The following is a 20,400-nucleotide window of genomic DNA, read 5'->3' as shown; positions in this document are numbered from 1 at the left end:
CAACAGCCAAAGTCATTTTATTCCAGCCTGAAACTGATCTCCACAATATTAACAACCATTGTCAGTTAAATAAAAAAGGATATAAAACAAACCTAGAAAATGCCATACAAGATCTCTTCATTTTTGTCTTTTTTGGCCTTCAGATCCAAAGTTTTGATTTAGCCAGTGTAGCGTTATGTCTACACTGTTATAGATGGGAAATAAACCTTGTATTTGTCTTTCAATGTATGGTGCTCACAATAGAAAGGGAAAGCAAGAGGTGCCGCAAAATCAATACATACTCTGTGGGGAAAATGAAGATAAAATGATCTTATTTCTTACCCGTAGCAACCATGTAGAAAGATGTTGTAAAGGTCAGCCAAGCAGCTTCGGGCTAAGTGTTTATTTTATTTATTTTTTTAATTTTACCCACAAAAGTGTTACTTTACTGTAAGTCAATAAAGTTTTGTGACTGATGTATCTGATACGCCTGTGCTGTTGTGGCAATTCCCTCAGCGGTTTGACTGAAAACAGCTTATCTTCCACAGTTTCCTGCTTATCAAACAGCCTGCAGGATGTTTTATTATGCTGTCTCACAGGGCTGCAGAAATCTTCAATTTAATGTTTTCTTACCTGTAATGAACTGCACATCAACTTCGCAACCTCTTGCTAGCAAATTGCTGGGAATCTGATAAAATAAAGCAAATCCAGTTTATTTAAACTCTGCCTGTGCTGACGGCCGGGTGTCTGTGCTGGGGACAAAGCAGATGCATATTTGATAAAGTAACACACACTATTGATCTACAAGGGCACGGCACCCGTTTTACACTGCATTACAAACATGGGCCATAGACTTGACATTTACATTTTACTAGGTGGGGGAGCTCTTACAAAAAGATGACACTGAGTTGCTTTATGGGAAATGGAGCATTCTGTGTTTATCATCTTGGTCCATTCCTTGCAATAAAAGTCAGGATATCTCAGCTCCTGCTGTTTTCATTTCGAGGACATCTATCACTTGTAATCCTGTGATTTTATAGTAAATAGTAAATTGCAAATTAAATAGTAAATTGCTAGAGTGGCTCTTTAAATCAGACAGAATATGGCAGGAAGGTAATTAACAAAAATTAGGTGAAATAATTGTATAACATCTTAAATTATTATGAAGTCAAATGCATAATAAAAACATCTGACATCAAAATATTAACAAATTAAGATAAATAAAAGAATCTAAATAAATACAGCTGCAAGAAAAAGTAATGACACTGTTTGCAATTTCCTGGTTTTCTGCCTGAATTGGTCATGAAATGTGATCTGATCTTCACAAAGTCACAATATTTCTAAGCTGATAAAGCACTTACAGTCATAACCTGTCATGTCTTTATTCCACACACCCATTAAACATACAAAGTGATGACAACACTCAGAGTCAGGTGTTATTGTGGCAACCTCGGGCTCCAAGGATGGAGGCATGGTTTAGAAATGCCTTGACTTATCAAAAACGCTCATATTCACGTTTCACAAGCAGCATCAGTTGATGTGAGTCATGTCTAATAAAAGAGATCTCACAAGACCCAAGATCACGAGTTGTTGATTTGCATGTAGCCTGAAAGGGTTGCAGAGTATTCATCAGACCACAGTCAGACATATTGGCTGTAAATGGAGACGATTTGGTATTGTGGCTACTCTCCATCGATGTGGGTTCTCAGCCAAGATCCGGCCAAAGACACAGCATGCTAAGTGAGGTAAAAGAGAACCCCAGAGTAACAGCTAAAGACTTGAAGGGTTCGCTGGAGCCGCTGAACATTTCTATTCATGAGTCAACCATATGCAAAACATTGTAGCCATGGTATCCATAGGGGAGAAACCACAGGGGAAGTCACTGCTCTTCCAAAAATAACTGCAGAATGCCTGAAGCTTGCCAACAAAACGGCTGAGATGAAGCAGTTCTGTAAAGAATAATGTCCAAAATTCCTCCTGAACGTTGTGCAGCTACAAGAAGCATCTGCTCGCGGTCATTGACGCCAAAGGTGATTTTACCAGTTTCATTCAAGTTTCAGTTTGTATGTTTAGTGGGGGTGTTAATAAAGACATGAAATATCATGACTGTTGTGTTTTAACAGCTTAGAAATACTGTGTTTAATATTTGTGTCTTTGGTTGAAGATAAAATCACATGTCATAACCCATTTAAGCAGAAAGCAGGCAGCTGTAAACAGTGCAGCTATACATGAGAAACAAATGTCTTATGAATCCATTTGGCTGGGGTGTTAATGGGACAATAAGGCCTGCGTTTTGTGTTTTTGATTAAGCCTGCATTATTCTCCTGCAGGCTCATTAGAGTGAACTTTGTGTCTTAATAAAAGCTGTCCTCTCGCTGTGGCTGTCCACTTCCTCGCTGTCTGATTCAGACTCGTATGTGATCATGTCCTCATCCCCCCACACAGTGGGGATTCCCTTGTAGCATATCCGTGCCTTCCTCTCTTGTCCTTGGGCAAAGCCAAAACCAAAGCCGACGCGTGCCCCTCTCGTCTCTGAATACACAGACGGCAGTTTGGTCCTCCAACGTAAAGAAGTGCCACCTGAACGCATCTGCAGCAAGAGGAAGACCCCGACAAAGGCCACCAAGATGAAGGCACAGCTGAGCACAGCCACAGCAGCATGCAGCTGAGTGGATGGAGCTATGCTGAGCCCTGGAGGTTCTTCACCATCACCATCTCCACTGTTGACATCTGCTGCTGCTGGGGTCTCCCTCTGTGGCTGGGCTTCTTGATGCTGGAGTCCCCCTGCTAGAGGGGATTTGCGTTGGACCTGGTTCTGGTGCAGGCAGGAAGTGAGGACCAGGTGACTGTGGGGCGGGCAGGATAGACAGTCTGTAGGTCCAGTGCCAGAGCAGGTGAGGCAGGCGGGGTTACATGGTAGGCAGGCTTGGACAGAGGATGAGTCCACCCAGTTCTCCAGGGAGAGGTTGAGGAGCTGGGGCCCGGAGGTGAAGCCCGGAGGACAAAACTTCACACAACCCTGGAGGAAGAGGGAGAAGCTGGGACTGCACTCTAGATGGGAGATGAAAGTGCAAATTAAGTCTCATACAATTCAGAAATGAAAAAGGCATCCAGGACAACTAAACTTTTAAGTCCCATAATTTGGTCATAGTTTCTGAAAGAATTACAGAACATAAAAAGATCTAGATAATTATTATGAAAAAAATCCCACTATAACAATGACCAGGAAATATAACACTGTCATCTGAATATACAGAGATTCAGGTGCTCATCCAATGTTTCTCACCATACATATACATACACATCCTTGAGGTCTAGTGTATATTATTTAGGTCTGCAACAATTATTTTCATTATTGATTAATCGGCTGATCTTAAAGTCACTGTTTGATTTATTAAAGTCCAGTAAACTGTGAATAATTGCAACAAACAGAACCTTCTTGCTGTGAGGCAACAGTGCTAAAAAAGACACCACCATGCTCCTAAAAAGTCTAAATCTCCAAAAATATTTGAAAAGGAAAGAAAAATCACAAATTTCTCAACTTTTAGAAGCAGGAACCATCAAATGTTTGTAGATTGTTAATTATTACAATGGCTGTAGATTCATTTTTTTGACTCAATTGTTGCAGTTCAAATTTTTATCACTGTACAATTAAAATAAAAAATAAAACTAATTTACTTTAATTTAAAAAATGACAAAACAGTTGCTGTATACAGACGTTAAAGTCTGTAGGCAGAGGTGGATATTTTCTTGAAAGAACCTAAAACGGATGAAAAAAGTGAGATTCATTTAAACACATGTACAGTATTTCTTTCTTAGAAACCTCATTCTGTGGATTTGCTAAATTGTAGGCCTATAATTTATAACCACATAAGAAGAAGTTATAGAAATTGAATATTTTGTCCTATTTCTCTATATAATTGTCACAACATTACCAAGTTAGTTCATTTCAAAAGAATCACCAGTAACTATTGAAATGCAGAAAATAACTAAATTACGGTAAAGTCTGGATGATTAAGAAAAAAAGTGTCCGAATGTTGAAAAGCAGAATGAAGCTTCCAACCTCATCTGCTTTTAAATGAGAGGGCCTCAGTCGTGGAAAACATAGCACCTCACACACTGACGCAGGTTTAATCTCCCCTGCTGCTCCTCCATACGCCCCGCACTCTGATTCAAACTAACATGACATATGGCATGTGCATATTTGTAGTGCATGCGTGAACAGATGCACAAGAGACTTGTAAATGGGCAATCTGTATTCACAACATTCGCTTTTCACAAGTTGAAATACCCAACACAGTCTGACCTAAAGTCAGTTTTGTAAGAACACCTGTGCCAGTGCTTATACAAACCAACGCATGAAGTGGTGCCTGTTCTGAGTTGGACTCACCGATACAGATCTGCTGGGCATCGAAGGTCTTGCAGCTGTTGTTGGACGGCCGTGGGAAGTCAGATGATGAGGGGTTAATGACGCTGGGTCCAGTGCCCCACAGAATGAGGGTAAACTGACTAAGCACACCTGACAGACAGAGAGAGAGGGAAACAGAGTGCACGAGAGAGAGAGCGGAGTATTAAAATGTGCAAGAGAATATCAATTTAGCACTTCTCAGAGAGGGAACAGTGTGAAGTGGCTGAGAAGGGAATATGAAGGTGGGAGGAAAGGAAAAAAAGTGATTTAAACAGACCAAACACAACACTGGAGGAGGATCAACACCACCAGTGCATTCCGATTTCATTTCTCCTGCCGGTCTGAGTAAACAAAGTCGCAGAAAAGCTCCAGGAACCAAAGAGTTAACTTATTGTGACAATATGCTGCTGTTTACCTTTCGAAAGATAACACATAATTCTCAAAATGCTGAGGTTTAGAGAGTCAATACACTGCAAACATTTTTTTTTTGCAGAAGAATCCTTCTCTACCCAGCAGCTGTGCTAATTGTTATGTGTTTCTGAGAGATGCTCCCCTAGTACCAAAACTGGTACAAACTGTGTCATTAGAGAAAGAAAGGGGCAGAGAAAAATCAGACGTGAAGGAAGACTATTTAGAAAATCATGAAAACCTGCAAGAAGACCCGAGTTGATGAGGGATCAGTGAATGCTGGCATGAATATATGTTTAATGTGACTGATGATGAGTAGGGTTACCATAGTCATGCCCATTTGCGGCAACGTTTTCTATTTCCAACATCCATTCCCCTTGCGGATCTTCGTCCCATGAGTGTGTGGTCATAAAGGCCCAGTCATTGAAGCCCTCTGAGGAGAAGTCATTGGGCCTGAAAGCAAAGGAGAAGGATGACGCGTTTGTCTGCTTTTGCTGTTGTATCATGCACAAAGTGTTGTTCACTTCACGTTATGTTGGTCTGTGTGTGGGAAAGAGACACAGACAGAGATGCTTACATAAAGACTTGGCTGTTGCTGTGTACAGTGGTGTGTTTTACTGTGTACCTGGGGAACAGCAGGGTGGAGCGTGTGCCCAGTGGGCTGATCAGATGAATGGCCAATTTTCCTCTCTGGTTATGGGAGAGAGTGAGACGAGCCTGAACGTGTTCCAGAGAGCTGACATACTCTGGTCGTCCCCAGCAGGCATCCACGCTCTTGCTGAATAGCAGCTTGTTCCCAATATCTCTGCAGGTTTGACAAGTGGAGGGACGAGTGGTTAATGTTGTGTGGCTGCTGAAATGGACACAGACAGTAGCGCTGTGCTGCAAATTTAGGCAAGCGTCTCAGTTCAGAGGAGAATGCAGTGATATTTATCAGGCTGGGCGACATCATAGAATATCAAGCGCTCATAATGAGAATAAAACTCACTGGGGTTTACACATAAATACACAACTCCAAGTCACACGTCAAACCTTGGTTCTGTGAGCATGGTGTGAACACACTGGTGCTGTGGGCCCACTGCGGTCCAGTTTTGCGCTAAAGCCACCATAGCACCAGCATCCAGGAGCCCGTAACCGTATGAATGACTCACTGTGAAAGAAAAAGATCCACAGGTTGGTGGTGCAGAGATCACACAAAGAAACTAGGATCTATCAGCAATCCACTCTTTATTGTAATATGATATTTTTATACTTGTGCTTCACTCCTGCAATTCCCTTCAGAAATAATAACTTTAACTCTGCTCCTTATAATGTTCAGGAACTACGTTACATGGAAACCACATTTAGTCATTCTTTTTGGAGTCAAAAATAATGTAAACATGTTTTTTAAATATATTGTCAATCAGTTTTTACTAATTAAAAGGAAGAAAAAGAGTCTTTGGGGAAATCTTAGTAATCTTTTCATCTCGGCCGGCTGGCGGATGTGTTGGAGTGTGTGTTTGACTGACAGCAGCTGGCAGCTTGAGCCACAACAGGAAAAAGGGAGAGTAAACAAACTGGTGCTGTAGTTTACAAGTCAAGAGCAGACAGTGTGTTGCCAGGACCACATGTAAGCAGACATTTGCAGGTATGTTTAGATAGTGTTTAATTGGCTGCAGCTGAACAGCTAATCAGCTATCTGGCCTGGAAAAGGCATTAGCAGTGCATGTCTTCCCAGTCAATGTGTGGCTGCTTTTTCACCAGGTGCAGGACAATATACAGTATATATTCAGGTCTGTACGTTAGATAAGAACGACACTTCAGGGTAATTGTTCAGTCTGTGGCTGCTGTGTTGTGCTGCTGTCTGGCTCAGTGTGACTGTTTTCCAAAGAGAGAGCACTAATCTCACTGATTTATGCTAATGTGTTTAGATGAAGCAATGTGATTGAAGCATGTTCTACAGGCACATATAAGGAAACCTACTGGTTATCTGATGTATTAATGTTCAAGTCAGCCAATGTATCTGGCAGAGGTTAGCAGGACCTTGACTACAATAACTAACTAGAGATGCATAAACTACTGTCTAAGCTACGTGTGTGTGGCTGTGATGTGTCTACATCTTTACCTACCTACCCTACTTCACTAATAACTGATAAGCCTCCAAGCAATCAGATTGGATACTAATCAGCTGATCACAATTCACAGATGACTGATGTCCCCACAGTGTGTAATAAGCTGGCATTTTGTAATGCTCTGTGAGGCTGAACTAATGCTGTGCAGGTGAAGTATCCAAATATTTGGGAGCAGCAAGAGAGAAGGGAGTTATTACTGTGTTTAAATGTAGTGTACATTTACTGGGTGATAGATTAGTGTTAGCTCAAATTCAATTATTATTACAGTCTCTCAGGAATAAGGCACAAATATAACACAGTATATTAGTGTCTGTGCTTGATTTGCACTAGCCAGTCTAGTCTCCACCTCTGCGTCCCACTCCATTGGTCTTCCAGTCTCCGGCATTGAGGTGCCTGGGCCGGGATGTTCTCACCACCAGGTGCTGCATGTCCCTCCAGGTCAGATTCATACTGCACAGTTACAGGAAGGCAAGCAGAGTATATAGACTTTCTGTCATTTAATAGCTGAAGATATTACTTTCTACATTATGCACATAATGAGATAAGTCAGATTTTGCTGACCTCAACTGCACGACAGTACGGCAGTGGAAATGCTATGGGATATGGAAAAGGTCAGATGACTGTAGACACACCTGATATGTGATCCAGTTCACTATATACACCGAAGACAGCCATACAGTTCTGAAATATTATACTAAGATGTAAAAGAAGCCCTGAGGGATACATCAGTCAACCATAACAAAGGTATGGGCTCAGATTATGGCATTCACACCAGTGTAAAACACCAGTATTAAAGGTATATCACAGCCTATTGTGTTGAAAGGTCAGGGAACACAGTAAAACAGTGAATACAATTCCTCGGAGGGCTGTGTCTACACCTCTCTGTAATGATAGTTTCTAATGAGGTCTGGGACTGGGGGATGGATTCACCCTCTGCACAGTAGAAGCCCAGTACAAAAGTTTTTTCTTAATATAGATTTATTAAGAGGAACAGCAGAGAAGCATTTGGTGGAGAAGCCTCCGAGTCACCAGTAAGAAGAAACCTGCTCTGTGCGTTAAGATAATCAAACCGTGAATCACACTGTTTATTGAGTGCAACAGCACAGTTGACAGAAATAGAAACAGAATTGGACTGTGGCCCATCACCTCCACCACTCTGCACATCAGCATTCACATCTCACATTCTCTCATGTGTTATTAATGGACAAGATCCCCCCATATCCACTCAATGTCACCTCAGCCAAGAGCAAATGGGGGAAAATAATGAAATAATAAAAAAGCAGAAAGCCACAACATTTAAATGATTCCCATCTCTAAATCTGATAAAGTAGCTGCCCTGTTATTTCTGCTGCGTGCCAGGAGGGGAGTGGATAAGGAAAGGCTGCTCACTGACAAATGCTGACACTGGTGTTGAAAGCAAACCTCAACTCTGTCAGTTACTGCTCTTCTTTTATGATATATCAGAGGTGACAGCAATAAGATAAACCTGGGACACTGAGGATGGATCAGCTAATCACTAATGTAGGAACCAGGAGAATTATGCAGAACAGCGGACTGCCAACTGATAAGAAGACCTAACACAAAAAAGATACACCTGCAGATAAGAGCAAAATAGAGCACACGTAAGACCTACTGGCAAAAACCTGCAGTCTGATACTTGTAATCATGAGTAAGTGAGAATGGGAGAAATTTAAGAGTTGAAAAATTTCACTGCCGGACCCACAGGTGCTCAGATGTCTGTGTGGGCTGTTGCTGCTGATTTGTCTTGCTAATTAACTGATTATCTAATGCTTAATTTGCTGAGGGGAGAATTTCTGGACTGGAATTTAGGCCATCGCCAACTCCCAGATGCGTGTGCGCATTTCCAGACGCACTCACAAATACACACACATACATGTCCCACAAGCACACAGTCCAGCATATCCAGTGAAGTTTACAATAAAATGAAATCAAAGTACTGTTTACTTTTGTGATCTTCTAAGCCTGCTGAGTACAAAAAATATCTCTGTGGGTACAGGAGGAAGTTGTGTTGATGTCACTCACTTGGCCTCCAGAGCCAGAGCGATGATCCCAGCAGCCAGTGGGGCCGAAGCAGACGTCCCCGTGTGAGAGTCTGTACATTTTTGCCTCAGGTCGGTAGTCACCTTGGAAATAAGAGAAAAGAGAGATGTGCAAAGAAATACAAAAGGAGAGACACACTACACAGCAAGTTTCCCACTTCAGCATGAGTGAGGATTCATGCTGAGAGAGGCTGAGTGTTAGACGGGGAGGGCCGGGGACAACGAGAGGAGGAGGAGAAGAGAGAATGTGCAGGTAGTTTCAGGCTAAGGTCTGTGAATCACTGCCAAAGGGTCACAGCCAGGACCGTGAATGTCAGCCAAACCCGACTGGCTGCATAGGGTGGTGGTGAAACAAAGTATGTTAGCACTCCGGGTACACCTCTGCTCTCCATCTCTGTCAGTGCCAGAAAGTTAATAAGGCCTGTCTGGGTCGTGATGAGGACACATCAGAAATGACAAAGAAGCCAGAGGGCGAGGCGAGCTGTGAAGGTTAGGGACAGATTCTTGGTTTGCAACTCTTGGCCTGACAGATTGTGGCACTAATGATCATTATCTGCAGAAAGATGTCTGCATGTCAGAGGAGTAAACAAACAGAGCACAGGCACCTGCACTGGCCAGCTGTTAGAGCGCAGAATTGGGTGAAAATGAAAACTTTTATGATTTGCACTGCTGACCAAATCAAAGGAAAAACATGTGACAGGCATTTTTACCCTATTACTGACCTCATTAAATTATCAATTAAGCAAATTAAAAAAACTCCACCGATTAATAAATGATCAAAATAACAGGTAACTGCAGTCAAACACTGATTATGTTTTTGTTCTTAGAAACATATTTACTAAGGCAATTAGTTTGCAACTGTTATTAACATAGCCTTTTCTAATAACTCTACAACACAGGAGCAACCAGTCCTGTAATTGTTTGATCATTTAAAAGCCCAGATTTTGAGCAAATACTGTTTTTGTATGTCTGTTGTGCTGACAAACACTGTATCAAGCACAGTGCCTTGAGAAGCAATTACAGAACTTGTGTTTTTTCCCACAGCAAGACTATGCGTTTGATTGTGACAGCAGTTACGTTTTGTTTTTTTCTCTGTGTGAACACCAGAGAAGTTTAATTACAACAAAGAGTGGAGATAAGGCCTAGGTGGAGGTGATAGAGTCCACATTTATTTTTCTCTGGCTCTTGTTGGCAAAATCTGAGACCTCAGGAGATGGCTGGTGACCAAATCTGTCAACTAAATGAGCTACTTGTTGCGAGTCTGGTTGAACGTGTTGAAAGCCTGGCTTGCTTGTACTTTAATGGTCTAGACACAAATTTACCAAAAACAAAAATCTGACAAAGTCAACAAAAGGCTAGTTTTGACCAAAAAAGCATATAATTCTAATACAACAAAGAAGAGTTTCTGACTGCTGAAGCTGCAATTAAAGCCACTGTGGCTTCAATTGCAGCCATTTGATGAGCTGTGTTTGCTTGCCTGCAGCGTGCTTCTGGTGTATTTTGGAGGGAATGGCAGATTTATGGTTGTTTTATGTTATTCTATGTCCCTGAGGCAAGTCTTTTCTTCAGCTGACAAGCAGCTTGAAGGAAGCATGCGGCACCTCTCAATGTTTGTCAGCTTTGCTGACTGTTTGTTACACATCAGTTATTCTGATTTTGACAATTTGATGCCTGTTTTTGATTTCAGGGAGACAAGATTAATGTGCCTATACACTCGAACAGGGTTCAGCTTAGATGTACATCCAAGCATCTACTTTTGGTCGACTGATAAGGCCAAAGGAACAGATGAGATATATGCCTTTTTTTGCAATGCTACCATTTACAGTGTACTGAAGATCCCAAATATAAATACAATCCTACACAACATCTGAAATGTTCAATGTGTGTTTGAAAGTACACCCACTATCTGTTTCTCTCCCGGGTTTCCAGAGCTGAAGGTGGTAGCGAGGGTGGAAGAGCAGGGCTCGCTGTACCACGGCACGTTGCCGGACTGCGTGGTGCTGCTGATGGACAGGGTGTAAATGCTGTTGGTGTAGCCGTCACAGTTACAGCTGTCCTGCTCCCGGCCGCCATTACCCGAGGCCCACACGAAGATGGAGCCCAGTCCACTGCGTCCCTGGGGTGAAAAGATGTACAACAGCTTCAGGAAGTATTCAGAGCCCTTCACTTTTTTGCATACTTTACTATGTGTGTGTTTTGTCCATTAATCAATACTCAATAACCCATAATGACAAAGTAAAAACATGTTTTTGGACATTTACAGTTTCTCCACAGGTAATTTATGGGCTTAAAGTCTGGGTCTATGCTGGGCCACACAGGAAGAGTCAAAAATGGTCTTGTCTTTATGCTTCATTGTCATGTTGGACTGTTGCCAGACTCAGGTACAACAAAATTTTCTTCTTTGTCCATTTGTTACAATCATCAGTCAGTCAACTGTGCTCCTGGGTACACTTACTTTCTTCATACTTTTGTAAATGAGAGATTTCCATTTTAGATTTTTCATTTTCAAAAATTTCTTGTTCTTCAAAGTGAAGACTTTCTGAAGCCACAGTATATACACTTCCATGTAGTATAGTAATCGACACAGGTGAAGGGAGGAAGAGAGAAAGATTAACATGCACTGGTTGAAGTTGAAGACGAAAATTGCCTTTGACAAAGACGTCTGTCTCACTGCTTAAATGCCTTGTTACTTATTTGCTCCCTTCCAGAAACACTGAACAACTGTAGGCATAACTCTTATTAATACATCACGATGTCAGGCGACTTATTGCAGCAGAACATCAGATAGCAAACAAAAGAAATGTAATTACCAAATCTACTCAAGCTGAATATAATTTAGAGGCCTGATAAATGTCTGGCAGTAAGACTGTATGCTCCCAGAGTATACAGACCACATGGAATAGAGACTTAGCTCCTTTGCCAACAGGGGGCTAGAGGTCTTGCAGTGGTTTATGAGTCAGATCAAAATGACATTAAACATTTTTAGCAAAGTAATAAATGGTGTCATTTGTCAACTCAGGAACATTGCTAAGATTAAATTGTTCGTTCTCTTCCAAGACACACAAACTCCTTTTTATTTTTTTGTTTGTGTCCAGCTGATTAGGTAGACTGTAACTTTTTATTCGCTGAAATGCCCCAGCAATCGATGGTCTGCCTTCAGCTTGTACAAAACACAGCTGCCATTTGTGCAAGTTGCAGGAAATTTGTGCACATTTTGTCCATTTGGGCCTGTTTTTTTCTGCCCTTTAGAATCGATTTTTAACTTTTACTGATTATATTTAAGGCACGACTTGGTCTGCCCCCTTCCTCCATGGCTGACCTTCTTTCTCTCAGTATGTCGTGGATTGTAGCCTGGGTAGCCTGGGGTCTGCTGACCAGTTGATACTGACTGTCCCCGGGGGCTGGGCTGGAGACAGACACAGAGGGCGGCAGGGCATTTGCTGTCAGGGCTCCACTGCTCTGAAAAAGCCTCTGGGTAGTGAGTGACCTCAATGTCCTTTTGTTAGAGTCAGAGAAACTTATTTTTTAAATTGGCTTTAATTAGTTTTACATTTGCTGTCATGTTATATTATGATTCTCTTCTTGCAAACAGAATCAGATGTTTTTTTTTTTTTTTGGTAGAGCTTATATCTTTATCTTTAATCTTTCCTGTGAAGTAATTTTTGAGTGTTTTATCAAAGGTGCCAAATAAATGAATGTTAATAGTTAGAGAGATATAAAAGAAAGTGGAGGGAATTCACTTAAAGTACATCCCACGTACAGAGAGAATGAATAACAAAATAGTGGATTGAATGAAACATTAATAAGGTGGGAGAAAACAAACATAAAGCATACATTTAACATTCACCAAACAATACAAAAAGGAACATGAGGAACATGAGAAACTTGAGAAACATGAGAAACTTAACATCTTTGGTGAAGCAAAAGCTGCAAGACTGTTCTGCTCCTCCTTTTATTAAAGATTGTGATTGTGTCCTATCACATCATTTCCAGTATTTTGATGTCACACCCTCAACAAATCCAAAGACACTGGAATCTCTGATTCCTTAACAGCGTTGTTGCAACTCCGGCGTAGTTAATCATAGAAATTAAGCCCATAACCGTACAAAGGGACCTCAATTTGACCTGAAGACAGACTTTAAATGTTCACTGTGTTCAGAGTGTTTTTTAAAAGGATTATCCATTTAATTTTCTTAATGGATTCCTACATCTCCATCACAGAAATGACCTCTTGTCTGAACGTTGGAATAAATATGCTTCTACTCTATGTGTGATGTTGTAGGACTAGAGCAATGAAACTGTACTTAATACCTCTAAACCTTCCAGCCCAGTTTATGACCTCACACTGCCTGTGCTGCAGGTTACAGAGGCCAGACGATAGCACTTTAATGCCAAGGGTTATCTCGCTGCCAGATGAACAGACGCTGAACCAGAAAGGTCCTGCTGTGCTGCTGTCAGGAAATTTTTTCCTCACTAACACGCCGTGACATGTGGAGCATTTCCCATTCTTGTATGTGATGTACAAACCATTCTTTCTCACAAAAAACGTGCACTTTCATTCATCTATATGCCGATGACTACGGCCTTTGAATCTAACCATTGTTCTGCATCAGTGACTGCTGCGCTGTTTCTATTTTCTCCTGGCTCACATTTATCATTTAGATGTTCCGCTGATTTGTTTTGATGTAGCATGTTGACACATGACAAATGATGACATTAGCTTTATGTAATATCTAATACTCTTTAAAGTCTGACTCCATCCAACTGTAAAGGACTAATCAGAGGAGAGTTAAAAAACTTTCATTAAATTTGTCTTTTTCTACAGTCAGTCATCTTTACATTTTTATATAGCTAGGGTGGTATGGTGTTACAGTGCTTAGAAACCTGTTCAACCTGGGTCCTTTTTGTATGAAGTTTGTATGTTCTCCCTGTGACAGTGTGGGTTTTCTCCAGGTACTCCAGCTTCCTCCCACAGTCCAAAGACGTGCAGGTTTAACTGGTGACTCTGAATTGCATATAGGCATAAATGTGAGTGGTTGTCTGTCTTTATGTGTCAGCTCTATGATCTTTCCAGAGTGTATCCTGGGATTGCCTCAAGTCCCCCCCCCCCCCCATATGGAGAAATCACTCCACATGTAACTTTACATGGGAAATATGTTATTTGCTTTCTTGCTGAGTGTTAGGTGAGAAGATCAATATCACACTACGATTGTGTGTCTGCATATATGAAGCCAGAGTCAGCAGGTTGTTAGCTTAGCTTAGCATAAAGACTGTAAACAGGGAAACAGTCTTTTCTTTCCAAAGTTAGTTTTAGTGTTTAACATGTTATATCTCAGTTTCAAAAATGGAACACAGCACCTGCAAGGTGATTGTAGAAAATTAGCTTGCTTGCCCTAGTGTTGCATTGTTTCTGTATTGATTATTGATTACAGGGTTATTTACACTTCAGTATGCACCAAACAAACAAGAAAAAATGTGTTAATCAGAGGATCTAGTAGGCAAATTTAGTAGATTCCAGAGTTTATTCTTAGCTTAGGTAACTATATGAATCAATCATTACATCAATCTTTCAGTAAGGAAGGAAAATATAAGTCTATGTGTTTGATAATGACACTGTAAATAAGAATCAAGAAAGGTATTAGCAGATTAAAACTCCAAAGTTATGGCATGACTGACCTTGGTGATGCCCTGGAGGAAAGCCTCCTTAGCTAGCTTGGCAGGGCCATCCAGTGACTTGCCGTCATCTTCTGGACCCCAGCTGGCGCTATAAATGTGGATGTGCTGAGGGTTGAGGCTAAGAGAATGGGCTTCCACAACGTCAGTCACCTCCCCATCCAACATGCGAACTCCTGTAAAAGAACATGCAAGGTTATAAAAATGGTGGAGTAAGAGTGACAGGATGACAGGGGTAAAGAGGCAGTGAGGGTACGAATCTTAGCTTCAGACAGGTGGAAAGGTGTCAAAACCTGAGCGAAAAAACACATAATGAAATGACAAGAACATAAAGAGACTGAAAGAAATCAGTCAGAATTTCCCACTTTACCTTCAGCCACACACAAAAAGCTCCTGAGAATAACCAAGACTTTGAGTTGGTTGACTGTGTGGAAACCTTCATCCACAGATGCTGTTCTGACAGATTTTGATAGATACACAACTTTGACATTACATAAACAAAAAACCTTTTGCTGACCCTACCAAAAACACAGAAAGGACAAGTCGACAACTCTAACATACTGCAGAAGAGAAAAAGCACACATATACACACCCACACAGAGGTATAAAGGAGCTGAGAGTTTACAGAGCCCTCAACAGACTGGCGTGTCCATAGGGTTGCACCAAATGTCACCTTTCATCATACCTGAACGCAACCATGTCTGAGCCTTTGAAGTGAGCAGCCTCAGATCACTCCTCTGCACATTAATGGATGTAGAGAGGCGTGAAATGAACCACCCTCAAATAAGGTCCATTACTGGGAGTGGACCCCCGGACCTCAGAGGCAACACTACAACTCACACCGTCCACCACATTAAGACGTCAATAATCCATTCTAAACATCCTGCCTGGCCCTGCAGGCTCAAACACATGCCAGTAGGGAAGTAGCCAAAGCAGTAATTACTCTGCTGGCATGAAGATTCGCCGTAACACAAGTTTGAATACTGAGTAGCCTGAAAAGACTTAACTGAGGTGAACAGGCAACATAAAGCACAATGTTTGCTTGGTGATCATTATGCGTGGGCTGTATTGCAGCAGTAATGATAATCACTGTCGTAACAATTCTCATCAAGTTCCTGCGGCTCGCTGGTTCCTTATTAAGACACTGCTGTGCAAGTTTCCTGCAGCTCTAGTCCGTCAGAGGTATCAGGCAGGAATGCAGCTATGTGTGTGTGAGTGTGTGTATGCATGAGAAACCTGAAAACAGGTGAAAACACATTCAGTAGGTGGAAGAAAACACAGAGAAAACCAAGTAGTGCCAATTAGAGGTTTGAATCACTAATCGCTGCTCAGTAAGAACGCACATATTTTGAAGCAACCCCACAAACACGACTGCTTGTGCTCACATCTGAACACACACTGTGGATTTTTGGGAGCAATTCACAGCTGTTTATAAACAATCGAGTGACCCCATGACGTGAACAGATTCAGAGAGGAGTAATTTATGAGAACAGGGCCAATGGGCTGTTCCGTCGGGAGACGAATGGTAATAAAGACAAAGAAGGAGAGTTATGAGTAACATCTGTGAATGGGACTGCTCAGGGCTTCACAGGCTCCGCTGAGTCTTGTTGGCTGCCATCGTGTCATTGACGGATTGTTTGGTGACAGAAGTTACTAAAAACCTCCTTGGAATATTTTATCAAGAGCACAGATTTATAGGAAAAGAAAATCTTTGTCTTGTGTGATCACAAGATTCATTCAAAAGACCCTCTCTTCATTACTGTTCACCAACCGCTTCTTATTGTGACCAGCTTTTTGGGCAAATGACAACAAAGTAACTGTGTCCACTAGGTTATGAAGTCAGTTTTATTGGCATGAAAACAACACTAAATTAAAGTTGTTCACTCATATGAAGAACTCAACAACAAACTAATTTCAAACACACTGAAAAACTTGACTTGCTTTTTATCTAATTGCTGGAAGATGGAAGAAAGACTGATGCTTTAGGCAAAGTGAAAAATAAAGGTGGATGAGTTACTGTATAATGGGAAGAAAATCAGATTCACCCTGTCACAAGCTTTCTTGAAGACGAGGCATTTACCATTTGGTTATTTATGTTTTTATGTCATAGGAGATACAGAGTGAAATGTTTTTTGCAGGCACACACAGCAGTTTGAACAGAATCCTTTACTCACTTCCAGAGGAAAACCTGCAGAAAATAATCAAAGCTATTCTTCTCAGTGGCAATAGATCAACAACATTTCAATGCACCATCTTGCCAACTCTCACCTGTGCATCTGAACAATAGGGAGTCACTTTTAAATTCTCTTACTGGGTTTATTTTAAGGGATCTTAGTGGAAAGATGTATGTGAATAAATATTGTACATAATTAATTACTACTATCTCTAATTTAAATTTCTAATGAACACAATTAAAAATCCAGATCGCATGCTTCACTCACCTCCAATTTTAGCATTATAGGCCACACCGATACCACACACACCGTTGTTGGCAGCCGCTGCGACTTCTCCTGCACATCGAGTTCCATGTCTGGAAAGAGACAAAAGACAAAGAACGACAAAGTGTATGGAGGAAAATTGAAAATACACTATTTAAACATCAAGTTGGAGCATTTAAACAATTGAGCTGACAGTAGAAAAAGCAGTTATTGTTTATATTGCCCTGAACTGTGCTGGGCTTTTAAACAATATCATAGCTCAAATGTTACTAAGAATACACCACAGTCAAATGAGAAACATAAACCCAATGGCCCTCTGGGAACTCTCGTGGTAGAGCTGGAACAATAAATGCCAGAAAGCCTGATATGCCTTTCACATTAAAGGGGGAATTCATTTAAATTGTTTTAGATTTCAAGACTGACTCATAACAACAAAGAGAGCAATTTGAACGATTATTGTGGACACACTAGAATTCTTTCTTTTTTACACAGCACAAAAAAGCTTTTTCATTCTTCAAGCTCTGTACCTGTGCTACTACATGTGCAATGGCCAAACATCATAAAGCTGAGTGTGTGCAGAGGGAACTTGATGATAGGCTTTTTACTAGAAGTCTCATTTTGCACTTTGAAAACAAATTTCATTAATGAGCTTCTTTTTGTGAGCAATGGAGTCCATCAATAACAGCATTTTCTGTTGTGTTTTCTAGTTTTACAGGCAAAAAAAATAAAGGTGATGTTATTGTTCTTTAGCAAATATCACATGATAATCTGTGACGTCTGCTTCTGTTGCAAGCATAAATTTCCCCATTGTGGGAAAATAAAAGTTTGTCTTATTTTAAACCAGTTTTCAGGGGCTGTGAGTAAAATTAACCACTTTTGTTTAGGAGAAATTTTTATCTGCATTTTCTATCAGTGACCGGATGGTGTCTGCTCTCTAGAACATGAACGAGTTTTGATATCCCCATAGCTGTGGAAAACTATGGTGAATATACAGTACTTTCAAACTCCTCTCCTGATAAACACTGTTACCTCTGAGATTTCCTCCTTTGACTCCAACTCAGGTTGTGAGAAAAAAAAATTGGAAATCATTTCCCCTGCTGCACAGGCTACAGGGTTACAGGATATAGATGCTTCCAATCACGGCTGAGAATTGTCTAAAACTAACTTTACCTTGACAGTCACTGACAACAGGCAATCCAAATGAGATATGAGATGTTATCGATGTGCATGAATTATTCAGAATCCCTTATCAATACCTTCAACCATTCTTGAGTTGCAGAGCAACTAAGATGTTGTCTAGATGTCAAATAAAACCAACAGTTCACAAATGAAAACCACTCCATCTCCAAATCTGCACTTTATCAACTGCAGACTAAGAAACTAAAATTGACTAAATTGAAACCTTCACAGTTTTACATCAATCCTGGCAAAAAAGTAATAATTAGTGAAATAGATTTAATATGTCTTAATTTGTTTCATTGACTTCTGTGGCTGAAGCAGCGTGATCAGACCACGTATGGATGGAGCAGAATGAGCATTTGGCATTTAACACAGGTCATTAAGATTGCCTCCTGATTACAGTGCACATATCTGGTTACGAGGGGCACAGTTTCACACCCATCTCTGGGACATGCCATGTGAATGCTATCGGAACAAAGCTAATTACATCCACAGTATTGTTTTGGAAGAGCCAAAAATTACTTCCTTTTTGATCTTCCGACCTCCCTGATGATGAAGCAGAGGACAAAGTCATTTCACAGGGTCAGAGCACAGTTACGCCTCCAGCTGGGATCCTGATTAGACTCTGTGTAGCTCTGTGATATATTACCCACCCACTAATTCTCAGTTTTGTTCATTCTAAAACATTTTAGCACAAGATCACCACTGTCTCCTTCCTATTCCCCCCCCCCCCTTTTTTCTTTTACAATCTCGTGATTTACAACGTCAAAGAACAAAAAACAACAAGAAAAAAAGGATGATGTGGGAAAAAAGTGTTACAGTTAAATCTCACTTTCGAACAGATCATTTATTACATGACCTGGGCTGTCAACAACCAGAAGCATTAAAGTGATTTTTGAACAAGCAATCAACTGGCCCGATAGGGCTTATTTTTCACTGACAGATACGCCCTTACAGAAGGACCTTGGCAGAACATATGGCAGGATGTAATTCATCATAAACCAAATGAAAGTGATATCATAGCTATCAAGAGGTTAAACTACATTGTTTTATTGCTAACTAGCTCATTTCATATTGTATTAATGGCAGCAGTCAACGGTGACTTGATGGCTCCCTTAAGAACAATATATGTACTCTGGGGTTAAATTGGGACTTATTGTGTGGGGAGGTCATTTCTCAGCAGCGTTTGCAAGGGGACAGTTATGTGGCGCCAGTAACTTTTGTGAAAAATGCAGCCTCACATAACCCGATGCCCTAGTGAACATCCGAGAATAGTTAGAATTTATAGATTAAAAAATGAGTTAATTTATCTGATTATTAAAGAAACACCCAGTGTATGAAAAAAAAGCTTTAGCTATAGTCCACAGTCTCAGTGAATCAAATAGCATATACACTGATCTCTGTACTGTGGGACGTCTCTCTGTCAGCATGTGAAGTGGCCTTTTAGTGAGCGTCTACTGTTTAATCAGAGCATCACACAGGCACAGACCTACCACTCATTACATTTTAACGTACCACTGCGTGCCTGACAAATGACTGAATGACTGGCTCTACAAGCTCGTCCACACTAATCAATCACATTATGTTCTGAAGCACTGCGGACTGGCTGCTGAATTGGGACCGTCAATCATTTCAAGTTAGATAAAAAATGCTATTAGACTAGTAGCCGTCCTGTGAGAGACTAGACAAAAACATGACTGAGATGATTTTATGTTGCCAGCATGTTGCTCTGTCAGTGTGATCAAACAGCTGAACACTGATGCACAAGTGTATATCAGCACAATTTAACCTACTGCTTTTTGATGTTTTATTGCAGTTGATAACATAAAACCTGACACTAATATGATGAGATTTAAATTTGAAGACATAAAAAAGCATTTAAAATGATGGTGCCCTTAACTTAATATTTTGTTGCTCAACCTTTTGAGGCAATCACTGCAATCAAGCGATTTCTGTAACTCTCAATGAGACCTCTGCACCTGTCAAAAGATATTTTGGCCCATTCCTCGTGAGCAAACTGCTCCAGCTGTCTCAGATTTGAAGGGTCCCTTCTTCAGACTATGTGTTTCAGCTCTTTCCACAGATGTTCAACAGGATTTAGATCAGGGCTTATAGAAGGCCACTTCAGAATAGTCCAATGTTTT

General features: G+C 40.8%; 1 protein-coding gene across 3 annotated transcripts in view; it reads right to left on the bottom strand.

Annotated features, from left to right (window-relative positions):
* furinb (furin (paired basic amino acid cleaving enzyme) b) overlaps positions 1–20,400 on the bottom strand; it is an 80,920-nt gene continuing 60,520 nt past the window's right edge. For 2 of the 3 annotated variants that reach the window (XM_026310510.1, XM_026310511.2), the window contains exons 7-17: positions 17,081–17,169; positions 14,643–14,815; positions 12,286–12,372; positions 10,870–11,082; positions 8,950–9,050; positions 7,253–7,356; positions 5,828–5,945; positions 5,421–5,600; positions 5,121–5,248; positions 4,370–4,498; positions 1–3,030 (exon numbers count right to left, since the gene is read on the bottom strand). In XM_026310510.1, the coding sequence (XP_026166295.1) occupies positions 2,315–3,030; positions 4,370–4,498; positions 5,121–5,248; positions 5,421–5,600; positions 5,828–5,945; positions 7,253–7,356; positions 8,950–9,050; positions 10,870–11,082; positions 12,286–12,372; positions 14,643–14,815; positions 17,081–17,169 (2,038 nt within the window). In that variant the 3' untranslated portion in view covers positions 1–2,314. The remainder of the gene's footprint in view (positions 3,031–4,369; positions 4,499–5,120; positions 5,249–5,420; positions 5,601–5,827; positions 5,946–7,252; positions 7,357–8,949; positions 9,051–10,869; positions 11,083–12,285; positions 12,373–14,642; positions 14,816–17,080; positions 17,170–20,400) is intronic. The other variant, XM_026310512.1, reaches the window with a different exon arrangement.

This window comes from Mastacembelus armatus, chromosome 6 (genome assembly GCF_900324485.2).
Source record: "Mastacembelus armatus chromosome 6, fMasArm1.2, whole genome shotgun sequence".
In the NCBI taxonomy this organism is placed as follows: domain Eukaryota; kingdom Metazoa; phylum Chordata; class Actinopteri; order Synbranchiformes; family Mastacembelidae; genus Mastacembelus; species Mastacembelus armatus.
Note: the sequence above shows the minus strand (reverse complement) of the source record. Positions and strands in the feature narration are given on the sequence as shown.